This window comes from Lissotriton helveticus, chromosome 5_1 (assembly GCF_964261635.1).
Source record: "Lissotriton helveticus chromosome 5_1, aLisHel1.1, whole genome shotgun sequence".
NCBI classification, from domain to species: Eukaryota; Metazoa; Chordata; class Amphibia; order Caudata; family Salamandridae; genus Lissotriton; species Lissotriton helveticus.
Window position 1 is genome coordinate 1,685,878,446 of NC_136065.1, and position 12,861 is coordinate 1,685,891,306.

General features: G+C 49.3%; 1 protein-coding gene across 2 annotated transcripts in view; it reads right to left on the reverse strand.

Annotated features, from left to right (window-relative positions):
* The window catches only part of IPO4 (importin 4), a 2,629,293-nt gene that overhangs the window by 548,678 nt on the left and 2,067,754 nt on the right, over window positions 1-12,861 (reverse strand). For both annotated transcript variants that reach the window (XM_078644926.1, XM_078644927.1), the window contains exon 21: window positions 6,246-6,303. In XM_078644926.1, the coding sequence (XP_078501052.1) occupies window positions 6,246-6,303 (58 nt within the window). The remainder of the gene's footprint in view (window positions 1-6,245; window positions 6,304-12,861) is intronic.

Here is a 12,861-nt window from a genome sequence, read left to right on the forward strand (position 1 = left end):
TCGCCCGCAATTCCAGAAGGTTGATGCGAAGCAACCTTTCCTCTGGAGACCAAAGACCCTTGATCTCCAGATCCCCCAGATGAGCACCCCACCCTAGAGGGGACACATCTGTTATCACCGTGGCCACCGCTGGAGGAAGTAGGAAAGGCTTTCCTTGAGACAGATTGCACTCCACACTCCACCAAGACAGGTCTGCTGCAGTTTCTCTGGAGATCCTGATCGACTCCATGAGATCTCCGTTGTGTTGATACCACTGCCTGCGGAGGCACCACTGGAGTGCCCTCATATGCCAGCGTGCATGGTTGACCAACAGAATGCAAGAAGCCATCAGACCGAGCAGTCGAAGGACCTTCAGAACTGGAACAACCGATCCATTGTGAAATAAAGGAATCATCTCCTGTATGTCGCGAATCCGCTGAGCAGGAGGGAATGCCCGACATACAGTAGTATCCAGTACCGCACCTATGAACAGGTTGCGCTGGGAGGGCACCAGGTGATATTTGGGTACGTTTATTGAAAAACCCAACCTGTACAACAACTGAGTTGTGACTTGCAGATGATGGAGCACTTTCTCCGGAGATTCTGCTTTGATCAGCCAATCGTCCAGATAAGGGAATACCGGACCCCATACCTTCTGAGATGTGCAGCCACCACTGCAATCACCTTGGTGAAGATTCGAGGCGCAGTAGTAAGACCAAATGGAAGGACCGCAAACTGGTAGTGCTGCGATACCACCGTAAAACGGAGATACTTCCTGTGCGACTTCAGAATGGGGATGTGGAAATACGCATCCCGCAAGTCGATCGACAGCATCCAGTCTTCTTCCAGCAGCGCTTGAAGAACCTGCGCAAGGGTGAGCATCTTGAACTTCTCCTGCTTCAGGTAAAGGTTCAAGATTCTGAGATCCAGGATTGGACGAAGCCTGCCATCCTTTTTGGGGATCAAGAAATACCGGGAGTAGCACCCCTGACCCCTCTCCTGCTCTGGAACCACCTCTATTGCACCCTTTCTGAACAGAGCCAGGACTTCTTCCTTCAAGAGCAGCAGGTGGTCCTCCGCACAAAAACCCTGGCAAGGAGGGTAATTGGGGGGAAATTCCCGAAAGGGAAGAGCATACCCATTCTCCATGAGATTGAGAACCCAAAGATCAGATGTAATCAATTGCCAATCTCGTAGAAAATGGGTAAGCCGGCCCCCCACTGGGCCCACATGATCAGGAATGGCGGATCTAGGGCTGCTTTGCTGTGGTGGCAGGGGGTTGGTAGGAGGAGGAGGAGAAGGCCTGACGACCTCTAGGACGAGCTCTTTGCCTGCCTCCGTACGACTTGTACAGTGTATTTTGCTGCTGTTGCTGCTGCTGAGGCTGCCTGTAGGTCCGAAAGGAAGATCTGCCAAAGCCTCTGAATCTCTTTCCGGAAGAACCTCTGCCCTGCAGGCCCAAAGATCTCGCTGTCGCTCTGCTGTCCTTGAATCTTTCTAGGGCAGCATCAGCCTTCTTTCCAAACAAACCTGACCCACCAAAGGGCAAATCCATCAAGGCAGCTTGGACATCAGCAGAGAACTCAGATGAATTAAGCCATGCAGCTCTTCTTGTGGCCACAGAAGAACCCATCACTCTTGCTACCGAGTCAGCAGTGTCCAGACCACTATGAATGACCTGTCTTGCTGGTGCCTGAGTGTCAACAATCACCTCTTGGAAATCCTTACTATCCCCTTCAAGAAGCTTTGGAACCAGCTGTTTTACTGAATCCATCAACGCATGGATAAAGCGTTCCGTTAGACAAGTTGCATTAGTTGATTTGAGCACCATGCTTGCCGAGAAAAATACTTTTTAGCAGCCTGGTCCTGCTTCTTCGATTCCTTATCCCCAGGAACCTGTGGAAAAGCGCCCGCAGATTTTTTCGAGCAGGCCGCCTGCACAACCAAGCTCTCTGGCAAAGGGTGTGTGGATAAAAAGTCCGGGTCACCAGGCGCCAACCTGTACCTTCTTGAAACCACCCTCGAAACAGCAGGGGCTGTAAGCGGCTTTTTCCAAACCTCAGTTATAGGCTCCGCCAAAGCATCATTAAAAGGGAGCATAGGCTCGACCACAGAAGTAGGCTAATGAAGGACTTCAGTCAGTACATTAGCTTTATACTCTGCCGTTGGAAGGGTTAAATTCAACAAGTCTGCAGCCTTTCTTATGACCACGTGATAAGGTGTCACATCCTTAGAAGGGGCGTCCGAAATAGAGGCCAAATCTTAATCAGGGGACAGTTCAAGACCACTAGCCTCTCAGATCATCGAAAAGATCCTCAGAATCCTGCAGCTCACCCTCTTCCATCTCTGCATCACGATACCTCTGCTCTTCCAGAAGTCTCTGTGCCTCACGCCTCGACCTCTCCTTCATGAATCGACGGATCCGGAATCGACTCCGTCGGAGCCAGAGCCGGGCCCGAAGCCGGAGGACCAGACCGCTGAACACGAGGTCGGATCGGATTCGGCAACGGCGTCGATGGTTTTGGCGTGGAAGGCTTCGACGGCGCCGAGTAAAGCCAAGGCGGCGTCGGGGCCGGCATAAAAGGCGCAGGAGCATAAGACTGGGGGATACCCAGATTGAAGGCTAATGGACCTGTGGGACCAACCGGTGCACCAGAGGGGTACACTGCTCTTGAATAAACTCCATACATCGCATTCAGGAACTGAGTAGGGTCCTGACCTGGAGCAGGGAAAGCTGGATAAGAGCCCACAGGTTGCTCTCGAGGGAGCGGAGTCTTCTCGACTTTGACCTCAACCTCAGGCTGGTGCACCGGGGTCGACAAACCCGCAGGCAACGGAGCCTCCTCTTCTCCTCCATCTTCTTCATCTCCCTCACCCTCCTGGTCAGAAGAATGAGTCGGAGCCGGAGAAGGATTCGACATCGGCTTCGGTGAATGAACAGGCGAACTCACAGGCGAAGCCTCACCTTCGGAGACTTGAACTGTTGGAGTCTCCACTTCTTTGCGAAGTAACTTCACCTGTGACTTCGGTCTCGAACTCGAGTCCTTTACAGAATGATGACGAGAATCATGAGATCTCTTCTTGTGCTTCTTCGTCGATGACTTCGAAGCATGCACCTAAGACGACCTCACGCGCGACTTCGAGCGAGACCTCGAACGACGAGTCCGTGACCTCGACCTCTTCTTGTCCATCCTGCTCTTCAAATTTGCAACAAGGAGTTTCGCCTGCCTCTCACGGAGAGCCTTAGGATTGATTTTCTTGCATGATGAACACTCCTCGACGTCATGGTCCGAACTCAAACACCAGACGCAGCACTCGTGCGGATCCGTCATAGACATCATCTTGCCGCACTGTCCGCAGGGCTTCAATCCAGTTTTCTTCGTGGACATTTTGACACAAAGAAGCAAAAGGACACTGAAATGAAACAAATAGTAACAAAGTTACCAACAGCTATAGAGGATCCCTAGAAACCGTTAGCGTCGATGACGCGGAAAAAAGGGAACTGATGTCGTCACGCCGGCGTGGGCCTATTATGGAGTCGGTGACGTCAGCGGAGTCACGCGCGGTGTTGTGCCTCTGTGACGTCATCCACTTCGGCGCGATGCTACAAAACATTTCCGAATGTTGCTGACGCAAGGGGATATTCACAAGGTGAGGAATCCACTGGCAGATGTATGGTATAAGGAAATCGATAGAGGAAATGGAGATGCCCAGAGGCTGTAGGATCGCTGGGACTACACTACCCGTACCTTAGGTAAGTAGCAGGAGGCCCACGGGACGCGTGTGCAGAGTGTGAACTCACACGCGAGATGCAGAACAAAGTCAATGGGCAGAACAAATTATGAAAAGGTAAGTAAAAGACAGTTCCGACTAGTTCCGACTAAAACGACAGGATACCTGGACACTAGGAGAGTCAATCTACCCTTGAGCACCGAAATGCTCTCGTTACCTCACCCACGGGCCGCGGGTGCATAGGTGTGAAAGTGTGTTGGGTTTCCGCGTCGAAGTCTATGGAGCCTTGAAGAAAGCTGCTGCAGGCGACCAGGAGGAAGATGTCCGGAGCGATCCAAGGGTGGTTAGAGGAAGAAGAGGACCTGAAAGCAGAGGGGACAGTGTTCAAAGTCACTAGCCAGTGACCGGTGTGGAACCAGGAAGGAACCAGATGCTGTTGTCGCGATCAGGTGAAGAGTAGACGCTTGACTCTGCAGCCACGTGGACCAGAAGGTGTCTTCGACGACCAGGATGGAGGCATGAGCTGTCCCAGGCAGGCTGTCGGCGGTGTCGGATCAGGATTTGGAGTCAACAGGCCTTGGCAAAGGCAACCCACGTGGTGAGTAGAAATGGCGTCTGGTGCGGACCAGGAGGGTCCGGGGTGCTCCTCTTTTGGAAGGGAGCAAGGGCCAGTCTGGAGCAACCAGACCAGCGGTGTGGATTTCGTGGATCGTTGTCTAGGAGGCCACTAGCCAGCCGGCAAGTGACCAGACAACGCGTCGGGCAGCAATCAAGCAAAAGGGCCCCACGCAGATCTCGAGGATGCTGGAGGGCTGGTCTTCTGTGCAGGAGCTGCTCGGGGCTGGGGCTTCTCAATCCCCAAAGCACTTACTCGAGGATGCCTCTGAAGTCGTGCTGGAAGCGAAGTGCAGTTTCTCCAAGATGGCCGGTCCCACGTGTCTCGTCGCACCCACGGGTCTCAGCTGTGCTGCAGATGTGGGTAGAGGTCGGAGAGGTCTGGGTGTCCGGGTCTCGTCGGGCACTGAGGTCTGGTTCCGGCAGGAAGGACGACAAAGTGAACAGCTAGGACGCTTGATGGTGCCTGCAGTTGCAGGGAGGACACTCTTTGCCCACAAGGGAGATTTCTTCAGTCTTCTGTGGAGCAGAACGTCGAAGTCCAGAGTTTCTTCTTGTAAAGTTGTTCAGGATAATCTAATTTGGAATAGGACCAGCTCCTACCTTTATCCTGCTAAAGGGGGCTGCACTAGTGACTAGGTCCCTCCCATGGGTGGGACCAGGAAGGGGGGGTGGTTACACCCCCTATCCTTTGTCCGGTTTCACGCCAGAGCTGGGGCTGGAGTGCCCCAGCAACTGGTTTGAACCGGGGTATGCACAGGGACACCTTGTGTGCCCCAGGCATATGTCATTCCTTTCAGCCCTCCCTACCTCAATACACAAAATCCTGTCCAGGGTGGTGCTAGCACCTCCCAAGGCAGGAAACCCTTTGTCCAGGCCTCCCTCGCTGGAAGGACTCCCAGCAGCAGGAGGTCAGACTTGTGTCTGTGGTGGCAGCATCCATTTTGTGATGCTGAGGCTCTGTTTAACTTTAACCGGGGTTCACAGTTAAATACATGTCGTATCCCTCTATAAGGGTGGAATGCTACACCCGTCGCCAGAACTGGCGAGGGGGTAGTATTCCAAAGCTTATGACACCTTATACGACATGTTTTGATAATGCTATACCAAAGTTAGCAATAACCGCAAGGATTATAATGCACTTAGGAGTATATGGTATAGCGTTATCATGGAACAGCTATAAGGACATGGTTCCGCAAGCTGCAGACAGGCTCAGCTCATGCTAGAGCACCATCTCACATAATTCCAAGCACTCTGCCTTCAGGATTGATAAGGCCTGCCATAGGAGTGACTGATAGGAGTATATGTGTCCATTTTGGGGTTAGATATAGGTATACTATATCTACAGCAAAGGGTGATTACACCACCTTGCCCCAGCTGTCTTACCAGCCAGTTGTGTCTGTTTAGAGGGCCAGCCAGGAGTGGCATAATACATGCTGCAGCCCCTGGTAGGCCTTGGGTACACCTATGCTTTGGGTACCTAAGGTACACTGTCCAGGGGCTGATAAGGTGTCCCAATACCAATTGGTAAATGCACCTAAACTACGTGTGTCAATTTAGAGAGAGAACAGCTAGGCTGTGGGTCTGATTAGCAGGCCCACAGCCAGGGAAAGTCGTAAACCAGTGAAGCGTAAAGCAAAAATCTGGGGTGACCATAGGATTGCAGACCCTACTCTCCTACAGCATGTTCAAGGCTGAAGGTCCTGCCCGTAAAGCTTGGAGTGGGGCAGGGGCTACTTGTAAAGTATGAGCTCAAAGATATGGAGCCTGAGATGACCACTAAGAAAGGAGGAATCCCAGGAGAGAGAAAGGTCCCACAAACAGATGGAATCACAGGCCAGATGCATTAATTGACAACTAGCAAGTCCAAGAAGTACATTAATTGAACGGGTTTGTAAAAGATGAATATTTTCACTCACCTGCATGTGTTTGAACACTTCCACGAAACACTGGTCTAGGTACGGCATGAAAGCAAAGCTATAAATTGACCAGGAACAGCAAAAAGAAAAAAAAAGACAGAGGTTAATCATAAACAAACTGTTCAGGAAAGTTACTTACTTGGATTCCTATATGTACAGCATGGGATTCATCCTTAAGGCAAACAAAAAATCTACTCGATTCCTGTATGTACAGCGTAGGATTCATCCTTAAGGTAATCAATGGAAAATCCACTGACATTCACAGTTCTTTCCAACAGATACTCAACATGCCACAGATTTAACCTGGTTTTCTTTCACATTGGGCTACAAGACTATAAATGGAGCCAGTTGACAACTACCAGAAATTATATAGCATCTCTATACAGGCAATGACTTTGCTAGTTATATCAGATCCACTCTCTTTAGTTGGAAACCTGGAACACACCTTCAAGATCACCTTTAACTGGTTGGAAAAGTGTGGCGTAGAGGATAGTACATCCAATGCCACCCTCCTCTGGTATCAAAACAAAACAATCACAAATGTTAATAATAATTCACAAGAAATTAACAGTGTCAAAGGAGAGAAGTTTTACAAATATTGTGAGAAGTTGGCCTGATATGTCATGTCCACTATTCTAGTGGGCACCCTGTATCAGTTCAAACAACCCTTATGGTGATGGTTGTAAGTCAACCTTATAGACCAGCTATCCTAGTGGTAGCATGGACAAAGCAGTCTTAGGCTAAACTCAAGAGGGCAAGTGAAGCCAGCTGTTTTACCATATGTAACCCCTTTAATACCAAAAGGACCCCACACAGGTTATATATATATAAAATATATATGAATTTATTACTAAGTTAATCCTCTGAACTCTTTATGAGATCAGAGGCACAAGCACATAACAAGATACTTAATTAACATGCAATAAGTTGCACAAAATACAGTAATGCCCTAGGGGCACTTCGAACCATATACTAAAATAGTGGTATAAGAACCACGTCACGAACAAAGGATAGGCCTAGGGCCTGGAGAATCGCTGGGGCTACGCTGTACTACCAAAGGATAGGGAGCAGGAGGCCCACGGGATGCGCGTGCAGTTTCTTTACACGCACCCGAGTTACCATAGAGTTAGAATAGGAACGAAAGAATTGGAAACTAGTTCTTTTAGGTCACTTCCGGATGGACTAGGAGAAAACTACTGAAAACTAGGACACTAGGATAGTCAATACCCACAGGAGTACCGAAATACTTGCGTTACCCCACCCACAGGAAGCGGGTGCATAGGTGTCAAAGTGTGTCGGGTTTCATCGCTGATTCCTATGGAGCCTTGGAGAAAGATGCTGCAGGCGACCAGGAGAGAAGTGTCCGGTTGGATCCAAGGGCGGATCGAGGATGAAGAGTACCTGAAAACAGAGGGGACAGAGTCTGGGTCACTAGCCAGTGACCAGGATGGAACCAGGAAGGAACCAGGCGATGTCGCGAAGCAATCAGGTGATGTCGTGAAGCTGGTCTCTGCAGCCACGTGGACCAGGAGGTGTCGACGACGACCAGGAGCTGGATACCGACTGTCCCACAAAGGCTCTCGCTGTCGGCTTCCGGATTGGAGTCAACAAGCCTTGGCAAAGGCAACCCACGCAGGAATCGAAGATGGCTTACGGATCAGACCAGTTTTTAAAAATAAGAACACAGCACCAGGTTTTGTGCATACATATATAGACCAACTAAACGTTAATCACTTATATATATATATATATATATATATATATATATACACACACATTAGGACAAAAAGATGTAAACAAATATTCTTTTTATTCAATACTTTTTTGTATGGATTTTCTTCCTTTTTTAAAAAAAATGATACATCTATTTCGGTTTATCTTTTTGATAATTAATCTCATTTATATCTTTTGTCTATTATGCGTTTTCTTTCAACATCACATATACATCATTTTATCACATAGATAAGTAAGGGTACAAAAATAGAGTTACAGTCACAATGCTAATATACAGAACCAATTTATCCAATCAACGCGTTTCAGCGAATGCCTTCTCCAGGAATTCTGTATAGTCCCAATTAATAACTGTATTTTATTCCTGATGTTTTTGCCGTGCAAGTATTTCTTGAGCGATGCGTCTAGATCTAGTTTGGTCGGTGGTTCTTTAAGTGTCAACCCACGAAGTCCAGTGGTATCTATTGAGCTTGTATTAGGTGCGTTTAGTTAGTTCCACATATTTTTAAATAAGTTATACCGAATTTACTGGATCCTATGCAGTCCGAGTATCTAATTGCACTTCTTCCGGTCTTTATATTGTTCTGATTTTGTGGTTTTAACAAGTATCACGCTGTAATTCAGGAGAGTTTGATCGTGTTCACAAGCGAGTCGCTCTTCTTCAGATATAAGTTTAGACTTTGCATTCCTGTTCTCAATATCGACACCTTTCACGGCGTAATGATGCCATTGGTGGCGGGTGCATAGGTGTCAAAGTGTGTCGGGTTTCGTCGCTGATTCCTATGGAGCCTTGGAGAAAGATGCTGCAGGCGACCAGGAGAGAAGTGTCCGGTTGGATCCAAGGGCGGATCGAGGATGAAGAGTACCTGAAAGCAGAGGGGACAGAGTCTGGGTCACTAGCCAGTGACCAGGATGGAACCAGGAAGGAACCAGGTGATGTCGTGAAGCTTGTCTCTGCAGCCACGTGGACCAGGAGGTGTTGACGACCAGGAGCTGGATACGCACTGTCCCATGAAGTCTCTCGCTGTCGGCGGTGTCACCTTCCGGATTGGAGTCAACAAGCCTTGGCAAAGGCAACCCACGCAGGAATCGAATATGGCTTACGGATCAGACCAGCAAGGTCTGATGTGCTTCTCTTTTTCAGGGAAGCAGGGGCCAGTCTGGAGCAACCAGACCAGTGGTGTAGATTCAAAGGATCGTCGTCATAGAGGCCACTAGCCAACGGGCAAGTGACCAGACAGACGCGTCGAGCAGGAAAATGCAGAAGGGCCCCACGCAGAACTCGCGGAGGGCTGATCTTTGGTGCAGTTGGTGCTCGGGTCTGGGGCTTCTCAATCCCCAATGCACAACTTCGAGGGTGCCTCAGAAGTTGCACGGAAAGCAATTCGTTGGCGTTCCAAGATGGCCGGGCCCACGTCTCTCGTCGCCTCCACGGGTCCCAGCTCTGCTGTGACTGTGGATCGGGCTGTTGGAAGTCTGGAAGTCCGGGTCTTGTCAGGCTCTGTGATCGGGCTTCGGCAGGAGAATCGACAAAGCAAACCGTTGATCGCTTGATGGTGCCTGCTTGTGCAGGGTGGTCACTCCTTGACCACAAGGGAGATTCTTCAGTCGTCTTCTTGCAAAGTAGATCGTCGAAGGTCCAGAGTTTCGTATCAGAGTTTCAGTCAGGATAAATCTAAAGTCTTGGGACTCAGCTCCTACCTATATACCAAATTTAGGGGCTGGATTACCTGCTAGGTCCCTCCTATGGGTGGGAGCAAGTAAGGGGGTGGTTACACCCCTTTCCCTTTGTCCAGTTTCGAGCAAGAGCTGGGGCTGGAGTGCCCCAGCACCGGTTTGAACTGGACTATGCATGGGACACCTTGTGTGCCCCAGGCAGTGTCTCATTTCATTCAGCCCTCCCTGCCCCATTACACTATAGCCTGTCTGGGGTGGTGCTAGCTCCTCTCCAAGACATGAAACCTATTGTCCAAGCCTCCCTCGCTGGAAGGACTCCCAGCATCAGGAGGTCAGACTTGTGTCTGTGGCAGCAGCATCCATTTTGTAATGCTGAGGCTCTGGTTAACTTTAACCGGGATTAGTAGGAACAACATGTCTTCTCCCCCTAGAAGGGTGGAATGCTACCCCCGTCGCCATAACTGGTGAGGGGGTAGTATTCCAAAGCGTATGACACCTTACACGACATGTTTTGATAAAGCCAAACCAAAGTTAGCATTTAACCGCGAGGTTCATAATGCACTTAAGAGTATATGGTATGGCTATATCCTAGAACAGCTATACGGACATGGTTCCGAAAGCTGCAGACAGGCTCAGCTCATGCTAGAGCACCATCTCACACAAAACCAAGCACTCTGCCTTCAGGATTGTTAAGGCCGCCATAGGAGTGACTTATAGGTGTACATGTGCCTAGATATAAGATTAGATATAGGTATACTATATCTAAGCAAGGGGTGATTATACGACCTTGCCCCAGCTGAGTGATCAGCCAGTTGTGTCAGTTTGGATGGCCAGCCAGGGGTGGCAAAATATATGCTGCAGCCCCTGGTAGGCCTTGGGTGCACCTATGCCCTGGGTACATATAGTACAATGTACAGGGACTCACAAGAGTGACCCAAATCCCAATTGGTGATGTACCGAAAGTACATGGTGTGAATTTAGAGAGCGAACAGCAGGGCTGTGGGTCTGATTAGCAGGCCCACAGCCACATCTAAGGCGAAAACCAGTGAAGCAAAAAGCAAAAAAGTTGGGTGACCATAGGAAAGCAGACCCTACTCTCCTACACCCACTGCCAGGATTAAAAAACAGTGCACCGGCGGTATGGATTTAAACTGCTTAGGTGTGGTGGATGATAGTGGTTGACATGTTTCAGCCTCAATAGGCCATACATGGACAGGGCTTTTGTCAGGACCTAAAAGAAGATGCTGCTGCTGTTGTGTGAGGGATATAAACAAAAAAAGATATCAGATAAGGATGCAATCAAAGGTCCGTCTGTATCATGTAGAACTGTTACCCGCAAATGCTGAGTAAAGGACCTCGCCTCTCCCTGGCAACCGCTCAGGTGGGGAGCTCTATCCGTCGATACTCCAGGTCTGTTAGAGCCTGTGGCCGGGAATGTATCTCAACCAGATTGGGGGGTTGGAGTGGGTCCCCGCACATGGCCGGGAATATTCAGTGCTTATGACTATTGATGAGGATCCCCTGGAAGAGAACCAGCAACAACACTAAAGACGGAGGGGACCTTCGCTTCTTTGGAGGTCGACAACATCAGCGGTACACTTTCACAATCCATTAATATGGCCGAGCTAACGTTTATCACCTGGAACATCCAACGTATAAATGACCACCATACATCCAGGCTTTTCCATGCCTACTTAGCCAGACAATACTTACATATGCTTCCTGCAGGAAACACATTCGGCCTCCGCCAACACGACTAGGCTTAAGGCCTGCTATTGGGGTGTATCCTATTCGGCTGCATACTCAAACTATGCCAGAGGGGTCAATGTTTTGATTGAATGTGGCTTACCGTGGCATACTGACCGAACACACATTGACTCTGCTGGCAGATATGTCATACTATCAGGCACGCTCAATTCCCAACCTCAATTGCTAGCTGCCATTTATGACCCCAATCTCGACGACCCTGACTTTTTCCTCAACTTTTGGAGGCTGCTCTCCTCCTTTGGTCCGTATCCCATAATTTGGGGCAGTGATTTCAATGTAGCACTGCTCAGCACTATGGACGGGTCAGGCACGTGTACACAACACCCATTTACCACGGCCACCCTACACGCACTGACACAAGAAAATGCCCTAGTAGAAATTTGGCGGCATATTCACCCCAAGCACACTGAGGGGACTTGTATATCCATCAAGCGTGGCTGGTGGTCACGCATTGATTTAACGCTCACAACTAGAGATGTTGCTAGCTGGACACGATCGGTATAAAAACATGCCCCGCATCTTATCTGACCATGCCCCAGTGCGCCTTACGCTAAAAGTTCCACAAACTCGCCAGCGTATGTTCTCGTGGTGCCTACCTCCTTGTGCCTTGCATTCCTTGTATTTAAGGAAGAATTGCGCAATGCCATCACTGACTTCTTTGAGGTCAACACTGGCTCAGTCAAATCTCCCTCGATTCTTTGGGAATCCGTCAAGGTGGTGATAAGAGGGGTATGCATCACAAAACAGGCCAGAGCCCTCTGGGCCATTAGGGACGTGCTCAGGCACTTGAAGTCTGAGCTCCAAGTTCTAGATCAGGCTTACTGTTCCACTACCACCCCAAATCTTAGGGTTAAAACCACTGAATACCACTTTGAAGCTGAACATGAGGTCAGCTACCTGGGCCACGAGGCGACGGCCCGCAGATTCAGCGAAGGCAAACGTCCGGGTAGAACTCTGGCTAATTAGCTACGGACACCCCATGCATCCACTTACATGACTGAGCTTTGCTCTGACTCGGAAGATAGAACTACTGAGCCAGAAGATATCATAAAAACAATCACTACTTTTTACTCTCAACTTTATACCGCAGGCTCCGAGCAGGACCCTGACTCCCTACATCAATATTTTGATTCGATTGAGCTTTTATGGCTTAGCCCGGCCCACCTCGAATATCTCGATGCCCCATTCACAAATGAGGAAATTACCCAGGTCATTGCGAGACTCTCTGCCGACAAGGCACCTGGTACAGATGGCCTCACACCGGCGTTTTGTAAAGAATATGCCCCAATTTTAATACCTCACCAGGTGGAGATATACAATGAATCCATTGAAGCCCGCTCCCTTCCCCCATCACTCTCTGAGGCCCTCTTCACTCTTATACGGAAACCAGAAAAGCCGCCAACATCTTGCGACTCCTATAGCCCTATTTCACTCATCAACA